This window comes from Leucoraja erinacea, chromosome 25 (assembly GCF_028641065.1).
Source record: "Leucoraja erinacea ecotype New England chromosome 25, Leri_hhj_1, whole genome shotgun sequence".
Taxonomy (NCBI): domain Eukaryota; kingdom Metazoa; phylum Chordata; class Chondrichthyes; order Rajiformes; family Rajidae; genus Leucoraja; species Leucoraja erinaceus.
Window position 1 is genome coordinate 25468737 of NC_073401.1, and position 18142 is coordinate 25486878.

Below are 18142 nucleotides of genomic sequence, written 5' to 3' on the forward strand. Positions count from 1 at the left end.
GCCATTTCAACTCGCCTTCCCATTTCCACGCCGACTCAGCTGTCCTCCACCCTCTCCACAGCCAGGGTGATGAAAAACTCAAACTGGAACGATAACACCTCACATTCCAACTGCTTAGTCTACAACCTATTGGCCTGAACATTTGAGTTTTCCAATTCCAGGTAACCCACACTCCCTGTGGTCCTTCCTCCCAACCCGCACCCTCACCCATCTTCATGTCCCCCCTTCCCCTTGATTCCCTTTGTCACCCACTCATACCCACTGGGTCTCTGTCCCTCCCCCCCCCCCCCCCCCCCAACACTTCCATCTGCTAACCATCACTCCTTATCTAATTCCACATAACACCCACCTTCCTTGCCTATTATATTCCCACATCCTCACCCTCTTGCATCTCCTTTTCAGCCTCTGCCTCTTCCTTCACTCTCCCCCTCACCCTACGCAGCTCTCAACTCTACCTATCACCCACCAGCCACCCACTCCCAACTCCACCTTCACCCCTCTCTCCCACCTGACACCATCTGTCCATCCTATACCTCCACACCTGGTTCCGCCAATTGCTTACCTACCCCGACCCAACATGACCCTGCAAATGGGTGAAGTAAGTGACAAAAACACGTGTTCATACAGTTATATATTTATTAATGTGGAATGCTTTAGTTGCACAGTAGATTGGATTTTGCATCAACATTACATTGCAAGGCATTTAGAACTCAAACTAACATGAAGACGGTAATTTTGAAGCAATGATTTGCAGAGTGTGTGGAAGCATTTCTCAGCATGGTGACGGTTGTTCTATGTTTTATATGTGATTTTTTTCCCTGTATGGTGAAGTATTTCACATTGGCCATAGAATAAGTGAGAAGCCAATGTGGTTTGTGAACTCGTAGGAATCAGATTCATCTGGACCACGCCGGTTTACAGCGCACACCTCTGATCCGAAGTCTGAAGAAGGGTCTCGACCCGAAATATCACCTATCCAGAGATGCTGCCTGTCCCGCTGAGTTATTCCAGCATTTTGTGTCTACAAATGGTGCGGAGTTGGATATGAAGGAATGTGTCAGATTTAAACAAACTGCATTTTTGGCCAAGCTGAGAAGGCTGGAATGTGACCAGCTGATCCAACTTGATCGGCTTTATTCATCCGAGATGATCACTCATCTGCGGCTATTTACAGTGCTGGAGACCTGAGTTTGATCCTGACTACGGGGGCTGTCTATATGAGGTTTGTACGTTCTCCACATGTCCTGCGTGGGTTTTCCCCGGGTGTTCCGGTTTCCACCCACGTTCCAAATACATAGAGGTTTGTGGGTTAATTAATTGGCTTTAGTAAACTTGTAAATTGTCCCTAGTGTGTGTAGGATGGCGTTAGCGTGCAGTGATCGTTGGTCAAAGCACTCAGTAGGCGGAAGGGCCTGCTTTCCCCCTGTATCTCGAGACTAAACCAAATGAAGCAGATAGGCAGCAGAAAGAAGCAAAGTGAACAATATCGAACATTGAACAAATCGACTCATCTCTAGTCTCTTTTAAATCAAGTATTAGAAAATAGGAATTCAAAATATAATTAAGTTTTAATCTAGTTCAGTCGAGCGCAAATTAACCACCGCGCAGACGAAGCAGGAGCTGGATGGTGGACTGAGACCTGATGTTGTAATCTGAGAGCAACCGGCCATCTTCCAGTTGTTTGCTCTCAAATGTCAGGCGCTGTTGGTCGGGCGTGACCCCTTCCTGCCTTTGTACTTTTTTTTTAAACTCCCGCACGGACTCAGTAGGCAGCACGTCGTACGTGGTCGTTTTCCCCTTTTCGTTGAGGAGGAATATCTGCATGCGTTCCTCCTTCTTGATCAGCAGCATGACCGTGGAGTCAGGGGGGAGGTTGTAGTCCCTCAGTAGGCTGTTGTCCCGAAGCTCCACCTGCTGCCCGTTTTGCACCATCAGGCGCTGTTGGGAACTTGGCACCTGGGTTGCTTGGTATATTTTCTCCTTGAGAGCCGACACCTGGATGTTAGGGTCGACATCCAGTTGCAAAGATTCGCCGGTGAAATACTTCAACTGGAGTCTCATCTTGCCAAATCACTGTGGAAAAATGAGAAGAGATTAGAATCCTTTATATCACTTGTGAACGACTTCTTGTTAAATCCACAGTTACACTTAGTTTATTGTCCTGGATATTTCACATTACTGGAGTACACGTGACAATAAACAAAACTTATTACAAAGCGACTTTTACTTTGAGGTGGGAGGAATGGTGGCAAATTATTTCTCCCGTTGTGAATTGTCCCTAATGTTTAGGGTAGGATAGTGTGGTAGTGTGCGGGGATCGCAGGTTGTCGAGGACTCGGTGGGCTGAAGGGCCTGTTTTAACGCTGTATCTCTAAACTGAAACTAAGGTTGGAGAGACTCTTGCACTTCTGGACGTAGGGGGTGAGAGGTAGGGAACATCTGAAGATGAGAAAAGACCAGGAGAAATCAGGCCTGGCAACAAATGGCCTCAGACAGGATGGTTGCCCCATCGTTGGCTCAGGAAGGTGTGATCAAGACCGATACAATGTGGTGAACTGTGAACAGGTTAAACAATTAGGGTGGAGGAAGGGGGATGGGGAAGGGGTGTGTGTAGAAGTTACTTAAAATTAGAGAAATCCATATTCATACTAAATATTAATTAAGCACTATTGACTCTAATTCGATCTTTTTGCACATAAGTTGAATTCAGTCTTTCAATTTCAATATATTAGAAACATTGAAAATAGGTGCAGGAGTAGGCCATTTGGCCCTTCGATAATATGATCATGGCTGATCATCCAAAATAAGTAGCCCGTTCTGGCTTTTTCCCCATATCCCTTGATTCCCTTTGCCCCAAGAGCTAAATGACTCTCTCCATCCAGTGAATTGGCCTCCACTGCCTTCTGTGGCAGAGAATTCCAGATTCACAACTCTCTCAGTGAGACTCCCAAGGGCGGCTGAGCTGCAATACTGGGCTTCTGACAGAAGAGGTCCCCCGTGAGCTAAGTTTCGTTTAACACTGCGATTGCATCGCTTCCCGGGAAATGAGAGCAGGCTTTCATCAGAGTCAATAGTGTTTTTTTGTCATATGTCCCAGATAAAACAACCACATTCTCCCTTTCAGCAGCACAAGAGGATATGTAAACACAGCACTCTGTGAACAATGTAATACATGAGAAAAAGTTAATTGTGTGTGTGTGTGATATATATAGTTAGTATACATATATATACACACATAAAAACAAATAAATAATAGTAAATCCGTGGCAATAAAAAACAAACTGCTGGAGGAACTCAGCTGGTCAGACAGCATCTGTGTAAGCAGAAGGATGGTCCCAAATCAGAGTCCTGGCCCGAGAAGTCAACTTCCACAGATGCTGCTTGATCCGCTGAGTTACTGGATACAAAATACTGGAGTAACTCGGCGGGACAAGGCAGCATCTCTGGAGAGAAGGAACGGGCCGGGACCCTTCTTCAGACTGAATATAGAGGGGTGGGAACTAGAGGTAAGTAAAGGCCAGGACAAAAATCAGGGCGTATTATTAATTGTAAAGACCAACGACATTCTGGATCGTATTAAATGGGCCACTCGTGTGGCTTTCTAAACCAGGGCCACCCTTCAACAGGATAAATCATATTCCAGCATTCTCCCCGTCTCGCACACGACGACGACCTGCTACGACCAAAATCGGCGCGACTTTGCGATAACTCGCTTTCCACTGTCACAGTGACTGCGCAGTCAATTATTCACTTCAACCTCAGACTTCCTGTCAGAACCAGTCGAGTCGCACAAAGAATATCATCTCCGCGGTTTACACCGAAGATAGACAGGAGTGAATCAGCGGGTCAGGCAGCCTCTATAGAGAAAAGCTCTTGAGGCTAATAATGATTATTTAACCAGCTGTTCCAGTGTCTCCATTGAAGTAGCGGAAACAGGTGTCACTAAACCCGCGAACATAAGAATGTGGGAAGCAGGAGGCCATTCGGCCCGCTTCACTATTGGGGATATCACAACTGATATTTTATTTCACCCGCAGATACATAGATACAAAATACTGGAATAACTCAGCGGGACGAGGCAGCATCCCTGGGGAGAAGGAACGGGGAGCTTTCTTCAGACTGAAAATAGAGATGAGGGAACTGGAGGTAAGAAAAGGCCAGGACAAAAGTCAGGGCGTGCAACAGACGACCAAGGGAGGGCGGAGCCCACAATAGACTATTGTTGTTGGTTAGGGAAGAGGTGATAGCAGAGGGATGCGAGCAGTGGAGATCTTAGTCATAAAACGGCTAGGGTGTGGGAGAGGGCGGAGAGACAGAATGCCGGGATTATTTGAAATGAGATAAATCGACGATTATACCGCTGGGTGTTAAACTGCCCAAGTGAAATATGTGGACCTGTTTCTCCAGCACTTTTGTCTACATTCGATTTTCCAGCATCTGCAGCTCCTTCTTCATTACTCGATTCCAATATTTTTCTGCTAAATCTTCACCTCTCTATGTTATCAGCTGATAATAACATTTCCCACCCCATGCGCAGAATGGCAGTAATTTATTTTTAAATTGTGAATTTGCCCGTGTTCAGAAGTTTGAACTTACCAACCGAAGCCTCACAATCCTTGCACAAGAAGTCGATGAGAATCTGATTGCAGAATATTCTGTCTCTTTTTCCAGAGCTCCGCTCTTTGCAAAATCCTCAATCTCCTTGGTTCGCTGGGACACGAGCTTCAATGCACACACCTCTGCCAGCGTCTAGCAGTCGTCTGCGCTCCCTCTGGCCGCTTCCCTTTGGCTTTATCTCCTCTTCCAAGTTTCTGAACGTCATCGCCACTTCCCCTCCCTCCGAGTATTCACAGGCTGCTCGCTGCTACAAAACAAACAAAACGTCATCTCAGTTTCGTTTCCGAAAAATAGTCAGCCGCTTTCAGAGCCGCCGGCTATTTCACTTTCGGATTCGTTTCTGACCCCCTGAATCCGAAATACAATAACAGCACAGGGAATCGATGCTGCAATCAGCTGTTGATCCACCATCACTGCAAGCACTTCTTGGTTGCAATGTAACTGATTTTCACTTAAATGCAACATGAAAATAACCGCTCTTCGCATCTGTGGCAACGAACTGCAGATGCTGGTTTAAACCGAAGTTAGTCACAAAAAGGTTGGAGTGACTCAGCGGGTCAGACAGCATCTCTGGAGAAAAGGGATAGGTGACGTTTCGGGTCGAGACCCTTCTTCAGACACTGTATTAAGGTTTCAACTGATTGAGAAGCTTTTAAGGGGCAGAACTTTCAAGGGTCCCGGGGGATTTGGAGTGAAAATAACACCCATGACGTGCCAGGCTTTGTCCCACCTCCTCCGTTTTAAGGTCATAAGGGATAGTAGAATTAGGCCGTTTGGCCCATTAAGTCTACTCCGCCATTCAATCAAGGCTGATCTATCTTTCCCTCCTAACCCCATTCTCCTGCCTTCTCCCCATAACCCCTGACACCTGTACTAATCAAGAATCTATCTATCTCTGCCTTAAAAATATCCACTGACTTGGCCTCCACAGCCTTCTGTAGCAAAGAATACCACAGATTCATCATCCTATGACTAAATAAATTTCTCCTCATCTCCTTCCTAAAAGATCGTCCTTTAATTCTGAGGATATGACCTCTAGTCCTAGACTCTCCCACAAGTGGAAACATCCTCTCCACATCCACTCTATCCAAGCCTTTCACTATTCTATAGGTTTCAATGAAGTCCCCTCTCATTCTCCTAAACTCCAGCGAGTGCAGGCCCAGTGCCAACAAACGCTCATCATAGGTTAACCCACTCATTCCTGGGATCATTCTTGTAAACCTCTGGACCCTCTCCAGAGCCAGCACATCCTTCCTCAGATATGGTGCCCAGAATTGCTCACAACATTTCAAATGTGGCCTTACCAGCGCCTTATAGAGCCTCAGCATTACATCCCTGTTTTTGTATACAAGCCCTCTTGAAATAAATGGCAGCATTAAGTTTGCTTTCTTTACTGCTGATTAGACTTTCAGATTAACTTTTTGGCAATCCTGCACCAGCACTCCCAAGTCCCTTTGCACCTCCGATTTCTGGATTCTCACCCCGTTTAGAAAATAATTTCCTACTTCACGCTTTGCTATACTATATCCCACCTGCCACTTCTCTGCCCACTCTCACAGCCTGTCCAAGTCCTTCTGCAGAGTACCCACCTTCTCTACACTACCTGCCCCTCCACCTATTTTCTACACCACCTGCCCCTCCACCTATTTTCGTATCATCTGCAAACTTTGCCACAAAGCCTTCAATCTCTTCGTCCAAATCATTAATATACAATGTGAAAAATAGCAGCCCCAACACCGACCCTTGCGTAATTCCACTAGTCACTGGCAGCCGTCCAGAAAAAGCCCCCTTTATTGCCACTTTATTGTCTTCTGCCATCCAGCCAACCTGCTTTCCATGCTAGTATCTGCCCTTTGATACCGTGGGCTTTCAACTTATTTAGCACCTTATCAAAGGCTTTCTGAAAATCTAAATCTGACTCCTTTGACTGTCCAGCTATTTAGTTCTTCAAAGAATTCCAGCAAATTTGTCAAGTAAGAACTCCCCTACACAAAGCCGAACTGACTTTGGCCTATTTTATCGTGAACTTCTAAGTACTCCGTAACCGCATCCTTTATAATGGACTCTAAAGTCTTACCAACCACCGAAGTCAGGCCAGCCGACCTATAGTTCCCACTATTCTGCCTAGCTTCCTTTTTGTGCAGCAGGGCAATTTTCCAATCATTTGGTCCAACTCCTGTCGATATCACTGTCAATGCCTCCACAACCTCCACAGCCACCCTTGGGTACAGTCCATCCTGTCCAGGTGACATCCACCTTCAGCCCTTTCACCTTCCCAAGCACCTTCTCCCATCGTAATAACAATTCCACTAACTCCCACCCCCTGACTCTCTCGAATTTCAGGCCCGTTGCCGGTGTATTCCACTGTGAAGACTGATGCAAAAAAGTTATTCAGCTCCTCTGCCATTTCTTTATTCCCCATTATCACTTCTCCTGCATCAATCTCCAGTGGTCCAACGTCCACTCTTGCCTTTTGTTCTCTTTATATAACTGAAGAAACTCTTGCTGTCCTCTTTTATATTATTTCCCAACTTTTTTTCCACCCGACACCAATCAGTCTGACAAAGGGCCCAGCCCCGAAACGTCATCTGTCTATTCTCGCCACTGATGCTGCCTGACCCGCTGAGTTCCACCGGCATCCTGGTGTTTTGAACACTTTCCCACAGCTTTGCCCCTCACCCCAGCCACAGTAACAAAGCAGGACAAGCAACATCTCTGCAGAGAAGGGATGGGTGATATTTCGGATTACATAGAAACATAGAAAATAGGTGCAGAAGTAGATCATTCGGCCCTTTGAGCCTGCACCACCATTCAATATGATCATGGCTGATCATCCAACTCAGTATCCTGTACCTGCCTTCTCTCCATGATCCCTCTAGCTACAAGGGCCACATCTAACTCCCTCTTAAATATAGCCAATGAACTGGCCTTAACTACCTTCTGTGGCAGAGACTTCCTGAGATTCACCACTCTTTGTGTGAAAAATGTTTTTCTCATCTCGGTTCTAAAGGATTTCCCCTCAATCCTTAAGCTGTGACCCCTTGTCCTGGACTTCCCCAACATCGGGAACAATCTTCCTGCATCTAGCCTGTCCAACCCCTTAAGAATTTTGTAAGTTTCTATAAGATCCCCCCTCAATCTCCTAAATTCTAGCGAGTACAATCCGAGTCTATCCAGTCTTTCTTCATAAGAAAGTCCTGACATCCCATTGAGACCCTTCCTCAGACTGAGTGGCAGGGGAGAGGAAGTCTAGAGATATGGAAGGGTAGGTGTGAAAACGACAGATCAAAGCAGATGAGTGTAAGGAAATGTTGAATGGTTCATTGTTAGCTGAGCGGAAGGTGACTGGAGGATTAATAATTAATTTAGAGGGAAACTAAAGGAAAAATTAAAGTTACAGACTTCGCAGGTTAGCTTCAAGGGACATTATTGCATGATATCATGGAGAGATGGCGGCAGAAAACTGCTCACCAGTTCACTGACTTCATCGTAGAATTAGCCGACAGTTATACTGTGCAGTAAACAACATTGAGTGATGAAAAACTCAAACTGGAAGGATAACACCTCACATTCCAACTGCTTAGTCTACAACCTATTGGCCTGAACATTTGAGTTTTCCAATTCCAGGTAACCCACACTCCCTGTGGTCCTTCCTCCCAACCCGCACCCTCACCCATCTTCATGCCTCCCCTTCCCCTTGATTCCCTGTGTCTGTCACCCACTCATACCCACTGGGTCTGTGCCCCTCCCCCCCCCCCAACACTTCCATCTGCTAACCATCACTCCTTATCTAATTCCACATACCACCTTCCTTGCCCATTATATTCCCACATCCTCACCCTCTTGCGTCTCCTTTTCAGCCTCTGCCTCTTCCTTCACTCTCCCCCTCACCCTACGTGGCTCTCAACTCTACCTATCACCCACCAGCCACCCACTCCCAACTCCACCTTCACCCCTCTCTCCCACCCGACACCATCTGCCCATCCTATACCTCCACACCTGGTTCCGCCAATTGCTTACCTGCCCCGACCCAACATGACCCTGCAAATGGGTGAAGTAAGTGACAAAAACACGTGTTCATACAGTTATATATTTATTAATGTGGAATGCTTTAGTTGCACAGTAGATTGGATTTTGCATCAACATTACATTGCAAGGCATTTAGAACTCAAACTAACATGAAGACGGTAATTTTGAAGCAATGATTTGCAGAGTGTGTGGTGAAGTATTTCACATTATAGATTGGAGGATAGATCAGCTATCCTTTGGCCATAGAATAAGTGAGAAGCCAATGTGGTTTGTGAACTCGTAGGAATCAGATTCATCTGGACCACGCCGGTTTACAGCGCACACCTCTGAACCGAAGTCTGAAGAAGGGTCTCGACCCGAAATATCACCTATCCAGAGATGCTGCCTGTCCCGCTGAGTTACTCTGGCATTTTGTGTCTACAAAAGGTGCGGAGTTGGATATGAAGGAATGTGTCAGATTTAAACAAACTGCATTTTTGGCCAAGCTGAGAAGGCTGGAAAGTGGCCAGCTGATCCAACTTGCTTTATTAATCCGAGATGATCATTCATCTGCGGCTATTTACAGTGCCGGAGACCTGAGTTTGATCCTGACTACGGGTGCTGTCTATATGAGGTTTGTACGTTCTCCACATGTCCTGCGCGGGTTTTCCCCGGGTGTTCCGGTTTCCACCCACGTTCCAAATACATAGAGGTTTGTGGGTTAATTAATTGGCTTTAGTAAACTTGTAAATTGTCCCTAGTGTGTGTAGGATGGCGTTAGCGTGCAGTGATCGTTGGTCAAAGCACTCAGTAGGCGGAAGGGCCTGCTTTCCCCCTGTATCTCGAGACTAAACCAAATGAAGCAGATAGGCAGCAGAAAGAAGCAAAGTGAACAATATCGAACATTGAACAAATCGACTCATCTCTAGTCTCTTTTAAATTAAGTATTAGAAAATAGGAATTCAAAATATAATTAAGTTTTAATCTAGTTCAGTCGAGCGCAAATTAACCACCGCGCAGACGAAGCAGGAGCTGGATGGTGGACTGAGACGTGATGTTGTAATCTGAGAGCAACCGGCCATCTTCCAGTTGATTGCTCCCAAATGTCAGGCGCTGTTGGTCGGGCGTGACCCCTTCCTGCCTTTGTACTTTTTGTTTAAACTCCCGCACGGACTCAGAAGGCAGCACGTCGTACGTGGTCATTTTCCCCTTGTCATTGCGGAGGAATATCTGCATGCGTTCCTCCTTCCTGATCAGCAGCATGACCGAGGAGTCAGGGGGGAGGTTGTAGTCCCTCAGCCGGCTGTTGTCCCGAAGCTCCACCTGCTGCCCGTTTTGCACCATCAGGCGCTGTTGGGAACTTGGCACCTGGGTTGCTTGGTATATTTTCTCCTTGAGAGCCGACACCTGGATGTTAGGGTCGACATCCATTTGCAAAGACTCGCCGGTCAAATACTTCAACTGGAGTCTCATCTTGCCAAATCACTGTGGAAAAATGAGAAGAGATTAGAATCCTTTATATCACTTGTGAACGACTTCTGTGTTAAATCCACAGTTACACTTAGTTTATTGTCCTGGATACAATTTCACATTTTTACTTTGAGTACACGTGACAATAAACAAAACTTATTACAAAGCGCACTTTTACTTTGAGGTGGGAGGAAATGCATTTACTGGTGACAAAGTTATTTCTCCCTTGTGAATTGTCCAGAGTGTTTAGGGTACAGAGTTTGTACGTTCTCCCACTGACCTGCGTGGGTTTTCTCCAGGTGCTCTGTGTGGTACTGGATTGTAAGTTAATTGGCTGCGGGGGTCGCAGGTTAGTGTGCGGGGATCGGGGTTGTCGACTCGGTGGGCTGAAGGGCCTGTTTTAACGCTGTATCTCTAAACTGAAACTAAGGTTGGAGAGACTCTTGCACTTCTGGACGTAGGGGGTGAGAGGTAGGGAACATCTGAAGATGAGAAAAGACCAGGAGAAATCAGGCCTGGCAACAAATGGCCTCAGACAGGATGGTTGCCCCATCGTTGGCTCAGGAAGGTGTGATCAAGACCGATACAATGTGGTGAACTGTGAACAGGTTAAACAATTAGGGTGGAGGAAGGGGGATGGGGAAGGGGTGTGTGTAGAAGTTACTTAAAATTAGAGAAATCCATATTCATACTAAATATCAATTAAGCACTATTGACTGTAATTCGATCTTTTTGCACAGAAGTTGAATTCAGTCTTTCAATTTCAATATATTAGAAACATTGAAAATAGGTGCAGGAGTAGGCCATTTGGCCCTTCGATAATATGATCATGGCTGATCATCCAAAATAAGTAGCCCGTTCTGGCTTTTTCCCCATATCCCTTGATTCCCTTAGCCCCAAGAGCTAAATGACTCTCTCCATCCAGTGAATTGGCCTCCACTGCCTTCTGTGGCAGAGAATTCCAGATTCACAACTCTCTGGGTGAGACTCCCAAGGGCGGCTGAGCTGCAATACTGGGCTTCTGACAGAAGAGGTCCCCCGTGAGCTAAGTTTCGTTTAACACTGCGATTGCATCGCTTCCCGGGAAATGAGAGCAGGCTTTCATCAGAGTCAATAGTGTTTTTTTGTCATATGTCCCAGATAAAACAATCACATTCTCCCTTTCAGCAGCACAAGAGGATATGTAAACACAGTACTCTGTGAATAATGTAATACACGAGAAAAAGTTAATTGTGTGTGTGGTATATAGTTAGTATACATATATATATATATATATACACACACACACAAAAACAAATAAATAATAGTAAATCCGAGGCAATAAAAAACAAACTGCTGGAGGAACTCAGCTGGTCAGACAGCATCTGTGTAGGCAGAAGGATGGTCCCAAATCAGAGTCCTGGCCCGAGAAGTCAACTGCCACAGATGCTGCTTGATCCGCTGAGTTACTGGATACAAAATACTGGAGTAACTCAGCGGGACAAGGCAGCATCTCTGGAGAGAAGGAACGGGCCGGGACCCTTCTTCAGACTGAAAATAGAGAGGTGGGAACTAGAGGTAAGTAAAGGCCAGGACAAAAATCAGGGCGTATTATTAATTGTAAAGACCAACGACATTCTGGATCGTATTAAATGGGCCACTCGTGTGGCTTTCTAAACCAGGGCCACCCTTCAACAGGATAAATCATATTCCAGCATTCTCCCCGTCTCGCACACGACGACGACAGGGAAGAGGTGCTAGCAGAGGGATTCGAGCAGTGGAGATCTTAGTCATAAGGCGGGTAGGGAGTGGGAGAGGGCGGAGAGACAGAATGCCGGGATTATTTGAAATGAGATACATCGTCGATTATACCGCTGGGTGGTAAACTGCCCAAGCAAAAAGCTGGAGTATCTCAGCGGCAGCATCTCTGGAGAGAATGGGTGAGATTTCGGGTCGAGACCCTTCTTCAGACGAGGTGCTGTTCCTCCATCGCCCGACACTAACCCAGTATCACTTGATCCCAAGGTAGACAAAAATGCTGGAGAAACTCAGCGGGTGCTACTGCTACTGAACCTGCTGAGTTTCTCCAGCACTTTTGTCTACCTTCGATTTTCCAGCATCTGCAGTTCCTTCTTCATCACTCGATTCCAATATTTTTCTGCTAAATCTTCACCTCTCTATGTTATCAGCTGATAATGGCATTTCCCACCCCATGCGCAGAATGGCAGTAATTTCTTTTTAAATTGTGAATTTGCCCGTGTTCAGAAGTTTGAACTTACCAACCGAAGCCTCACAATCCTTGCACAAGAAGTCGATGAGAATCTGATTGCAGAATATTCTGTCTCTTTTTCCAGAGCTCCGCTCTTTGCAAATTCCTCAATCTCCTTGGTTCGCTGGGACACGAGCTTCAATGCACACACCTCTGCCAGCGTCTAGCAGTCGTCTGCGCTCCCTCTGGCCGCTTCCCTTTGGCTTTATCTCCTCTTCCAAGTTTCTGAACGTCATCGCCACTCCCCCTCCCTCCGAGTTTTCACAGGCTGCTCGCTGCTACAAAACAAACAAAACGTCATCTCAGTTTCGTTTCCGAAAAATAGTCAGCCGCTTTCAGAGCCGCCGGCTATTTCACTTTCGGATTCGTTTCTGACCCCCTGAATCCGAAATACAATAACAGCACAGGGAATCGAAGCTGCAATCAGCTGTTGATCCACCATCACTGCAAGCACTTCTTGGTTGCAATGTAACTGATTTTCACTTAAATGCAACATGAAAATAACCGCTCCTCGCATCTGTGGCAACGAACTACAGATGCTGGTTTAAACCGAAGTTAGTCACAAAAAGGTTGGAGTGACTCAGCGGGTCAGACAGCATCTCTGGAGAAAAGGGATAGGTGACGTTTCGGGTCGAGACCCTTCTTCAGACACTGTATTAAGGTTTCAACTGATTGAGAAGCTTTTAAGGGGCAGAACTTTCAAGGGTCCCGGGGGATTTGGAGTGAAAATAACACCCATGACGTGCCAGGCTTTGTCCCACCTCTTCCGTTTTAAGGTCATATGGGATAGTAGAATTAGGCCGTTTGGCCCATTAAGTCTACTCCGCCATTCAATCAAGGCTGATCTATCTTTCCCTCCTAACCCCATTCTCCTGCCTTCTCCCCATAACTCCTGACACCTGTACTAATCAAGAATTTATCTATCTCTGTCTTAAAAATATCCACTGACTTGGCCTCCACATCCTCTGTAGCAAAGAATACCACAGATTCATCATCCTATGACTAAATAAATTTCTCCTCGTCTCCTTCCTAAAAGATTGTCCTTTAATTCTGAGGATATGACCTCTAGTCCTAGACTCTCCCACAAGTGGAAACATCCTCCCCACATCCACTCTATCCAAGCCTTTCACTATTCTATAGGTTTCAATGAAGTCCCCTCTCATTCTCCTAAACTCCAGCGAGTGCAGGCTCAGTGCCAACAAACGCTCATCATAGGTTAACCCACTCATTCCTGGGATCATTCTTGTAAACCTCTGGACCCTCTCCAGAGCCAGCATATCCTTCCTCAGATATGGTGCCCAGAATTGCTCACAATATTTCAAATGTGGCCTTACCAGCGCCTTATAGAGCCTCAGCATTACATCCCTGTTTTTGTATACAAGCCCTCTTGAAATAAATGGCAGCATTAAGTTCGCTTTCTTTACTGCTGATTAGACTTTCAGATTAACATTTTGGCAATCCTGCACCAGCACTCCCAAGTCCCTTTGCACCTCCGATTTCTGGATTCTCACCCCATTTAGAAAATAATTTCCTACTTCACGCTTTGCTATACTATATCCCACCTGCCACTTCTCCGCCCACTCTCACAGCCTGTCCAAGTCCTTCTGCAGAGTACCCACCTTCTCTACACTACCTACCCCTCCACCTATTTTCTACACCACCTGCCCCTCCACCTATTTTCGTATAATCTGCAAACTTTGCCACAAAGCCTTCAATCCCTTCGTCCAAATCATTAATATACAATGTGAAAAATAGCAGCCCCAACACCGACCCTTGCGTAATTCCACTAGTCACTGGCAGCCGTCCAGAAAAATCCCCCTTTATTGCCACTTTATTGTCTTCTGCCATCCAGCCAACCTGCTTTCCATGCTAGTATCTGCCCTTTGATACCGTGGGCTTTCAACTTATTTAGCACCTTATCAAAGGCTTTCTGAAAATCTAAATCTGACTCCTTTGACTGTCCAGCTATTTAGTTCTTCAAAGAATTCCAGCAAATTTGTCAAGTAAGACCTCCCCTACACAAAGCCGAACTGACTTTGGCCTATTTTATCGTGAACTTCTAAGTACTCCGTAACCGCATCCTTTATAATGGACTCTAAAATCTTACCAACCACCGAAGTCAGGCCAGCCGACCTATAGTTCCCACTATTCTGCCTAGCTTCCTTTTTGTGCAGCAGGGCAATTTTCCAATCATTTGGTCCAACTCCTGTCGATATCACTGTCAATGCCTCCACAACCTCCACAGCCACCCTTGGGTACAGTCCATCCTGTCCAGGTGACATCCACCTTCAGCCCTTTCACCTTCCCAAGCACCTTCTCCCATCGTAATAACAACTCCACTAACTCCCACCCCCTGACTCTCTCGAATTTCAGGCCCGTTGCCGGTGTATTCCACTGTGAAGACTGATGCAAAAAAGTTATTCAGCTCCTCTGCCATTTCTTTATTCCCCATTACCACTTCTCCTGCATCAATCTCCAGTGGTCCAATGTCCACTCTTGCCTTTTGTTCTCTTTATATAACTGAAGAAACTCTTGCTGTCCTCTTTTATATTATTTCCCAACTTTTTTTCCACCCGACACCAATCAGTCTGACAAAGGGCCCAGCCCCGAAACGTCATCTGTCTATTCTCTCCACTGATGCTGCCTGACCCGCTGAGTTCCACCGGCATCCTTGTGTTTTGAACACTTTCCCACAGCTTTGCCCCTCACCCCAGCCACAGTAACAAAGCAGGACAAGCAACATCTCTGCAGAGAAGGGATGGGTGATGTTTCGGATTACATAGAAACATAGAAAATAGGTGCAGAAGTAGGTCATTCGGCCCTTTCGAGCCTGCACCGCCATTCAATATGATCATGGCTGATCATCCAACTCAGTATCCTGTACCTGCCTTCTCTCCATGATCCCTCTAGCTACAAGGGCCACATCTAACTCCCTCTTAAATATAGCCAATGAACTGGCCTTAACTACCTTCTGTGGCAGAGAGTTCCTGAGATTCACCACTCTCTGTGTGAAAAATGTTTTTCTCATCTCGGTTCTAAAGGATTTCCCCTCAATCCTTAAACTGTGACCCCTTGTCCTGGACTTCCCCAACATCGGGAACAATCTTCCTGCATCTAGCCTGTCCAATCCCTTAAGAATTTTGTAAGTTTCTATAAGATCCCCCCCTCAATCTCCTAAATTCTAGCGAGTACAATCTGAGTCTATCCAGTCTTTCTTCATAAGAAAGTCCTGACATCCCATTGAGACCCTTCCTCAGACTGAGTGTCAGGGGAGAGGAAGTCTGGAGATATGGAAGGGTAGGTGTGAAACCGGCAGATCAAAGCAGATGAGTGTAAGGAAATGTTGAATGGTTCATTGTTAGCTGAGCGGAAGGTGACTGTGGAAGAAATTAATTTAGAGGGAAACTAAAGGAAAAATTAAAGTTACAGACTTCGCAGTTTAGCTTCAAGGGACGTTATTGCATGATATCATGGAGAGATGGCAGCAGAAAACTGCTCACCAGTTCACTGACTTCATCGTAGAATTAGCCGACAGTTATACTGTGCAGTAAACAACTTGTGTTTTTTGTCAGATGCAGCTATACGAAAATATACTATCTACTACACGGGTACCAATTATTTCATTTGCCATAACAGTACTTCTCACTTATGTTAATCTTATTCAACAACAGATGGTTAATACAAGTCAAACACAATACATGGGCATCTTGACATTATTCTATCTCATCTTTCAGACAGCCCACGCCATCGTCCCCTCTCCGAGCCACCCCATTTACTGTAACATTTCTATGCTACCAGAGGTAGGTGGCGCAGATGATCTACTGTAACTTCTCACAAAGGAAAATACATTTTCTTATCTCCCCTACTATTTCATGTTTGCATTTACCATCCACCCTCCAACACATTCCCAGACAAGAGGTAATACGTCTAATCTTACTTTGCCAATTCCCACAACATCTTCTGCCAGCGAGAGCTGCCAATTGTCACATCCAAAAACACCCTTTCGTTACCTTGTGCAATTCCAATCAAAATTAAGTAAGGAAGGATATTAATTTTTCTTCCACAGTGACAACGCGGCATGCAATCAGTAATATTTAACCAGGAGGACAGTAGAACTAGTCGGAGAACCAGGGTGGGGGAGGAACGGAGAGAGAGTGATAGCAAGGGTTACTTGGTTAGATAAATCAATATTCATACTGCTGGGTTGGAAGCTGCCCCAGTGAAATATGGAGGTATTTATGCATTTAGAGATACAGCACGGAAACAGGCCCTTCAACCCACCGGGTCCACGCTGATCAGCGATCTCTGCATATTAACACTACCCTACACACACTAGGAACAATTCGTTTTTACATTTACCAAGCCAATTTACCTACATACCATTACCTCTTTGGAATGTGAGAGGAAAACTAAGATCTCGGAGGAAACCCACGCAGTCACGGGAAGAGCATACAAACTCCGTACAGACAGCACCTGTAGTCGGGATGGAACCCGGGTCTCCAGTGCTGCAAGCGCTGTAAGGCAGCAACTCTACCGCTGCGCCACCGTGCGACCCTCCTCCAATACCGTTCCTCTAATATACGTTGGGCCTCACTCTGACAGAGGTCCAGGACAGAAAGGCCCAGGACTGAAATGCTACCTGGATTAGTGCGTGGAATGTTAGTTAGAAGAAGAGGTTTTCTGTGGAAATTTGGTTGGTGTGGGCAAGTTGGGCCAAAGAGCCTGTTTCCATGCTGTAAGACTCTATGACTCTATATACAGTACACATATAGACAGACAATCCAAGATGTTTAGGAAGGAACTGCAGATGCTGGTTTACACCAAAGATGGACATAAAATGCTGGAGTAACTCAGCGGGTCAGGCAGCATCTCTGGATAAAAGGAATAGGTGACGTTCCGGGAAGAAGGGTCTTGATAGCGGTAGAGTTTGTTGCCTTATAGCGTCAGAGACCCGGGTTCGATCCTGACGACGGGTGCTTGTCTGTACGGAGTTTGTACGTTCTCCCCGTGACCTGCGTGGGTTTTTTCCAAGATCTTCGGTTTCCTCTCACACTCCAAAGACGTACAGGTTTGTAGATTAATTGACATGGTTAAAATGTAAAATTGTCCCTAGTGTGTGTAGGATAGTGTTAATGTGCAGGGATCGCTGGTCTGTGGGAAATCACTGGGTCGCAGGGCCCGCTTCCGTACTGTATCTCTAAACTAAACTACATTTTAATACTATCCCCAGCTTGGCTTTTCTCCTTTCTGATTCTACCTCCAAGTTGCCATTCCCCTGCCAAGCCAGTTATTACTCCCCCAGTAATACGGCCCCAAGCCTCCCACCTCTCTGGCATGCCTAGTGCGGAGCACAGTATAGGTTTTGTGGCTTACAAACAATGACCAGCACTTGATCAGAGCTGGCTGGCTTTGCCTAAGACCACAGATCAGTCCCCTATTGTTGTCCCAAATGTACCCCTTCAACCTCACTATCTCCAAACATTAGAACGTGACCTTCCTAATCCCCCAGCAGCAGATGGTGAGTTTGTGATGATAGAATCAATAGTTAGAAGTTTCTGTAGTGTCGTAGTTACCACGTTCGCCTAACGCGCAAAAAGGTTCCTAGTTCAAAACCAGGCAAAGACATTCTTGGGGGGGGGGGGGGGGGGGGTACAGTGGTGCGGGGGGGGAGGGGGGGGTACAGTGGTGTAGAGTTGCTGCCAAACACCCTGGTTTGATTCTGACTATGGGTGCTGTCTGTATGGAATTTGTACATTCTCGCTGTGACCACATGGGTTTTCTCCGGGTGCTCAGTTTCCT

The 18142-nt window shown here is 46.0% G+C and overlaps 3 protein-coding genes across 3 annotated transcripts in view; 1 reads left to right on the forward strand and 2 right to left on the reverse strand.

Annotated features, from left to right (window-relative positions):
* The window catches only part of LOC129709362 (uncharacterized), a 77694-nt gene that overhangs the window by 15227 nt on the left and 44325 nt on the right, over positions 1 to 18142 (forward strand). Inside the window, exon 3 of the mRNA XM_055655661.1 lies at positions 4038 to 4146. The gene's annotated coding sequence lies outside the window, so the exon portion shown is untranslated. The remainder of the gene's footprint in view (positions 1 to 4037; positions 4147 to 18142) is intronic.
* Positions 619 to 6114, reverse strand: LOC129709141 (polyubiquitin-like). The gene is made up of 2 exons (XM_055655276.1): positions 4597 to 6114; positions 619 to 2073 (listed from the first exon to the last, which is right to left on the reverse strand). The coding sequence occupies exon 2, from the start codon at positions 2059 to 2061 to the stop codon at positions 1594 to 1596; it is 468 nt and encodes a 155-aa protein (XP_055511251.1). The 5' UTR covers positions 2062 to 2073; positions 4597 to 6114; the 3' UTR covers positions 619 to 1593.
* LOC129709142 (uncharacterized) lies at positions 8698 to 13129 on the reverse strand. The gene is made up of 2 exons (XM_055655277.1): positions 12354 to 13129; positions 8698 to 10110 (listed from the first exon to the last, which is right to left on the reverse strand). Exon 2 carries the CDS (start codon positions 10096 to 10098, stop codon positions 9631 to 9633), a length of 468 nt encoding a protein of 155 aa, XP_055511252.1. The 5' UTR covers positions 10099 to 10110; positions 12354 to 13129; the 3' UTR covers positions 8698 to 9630.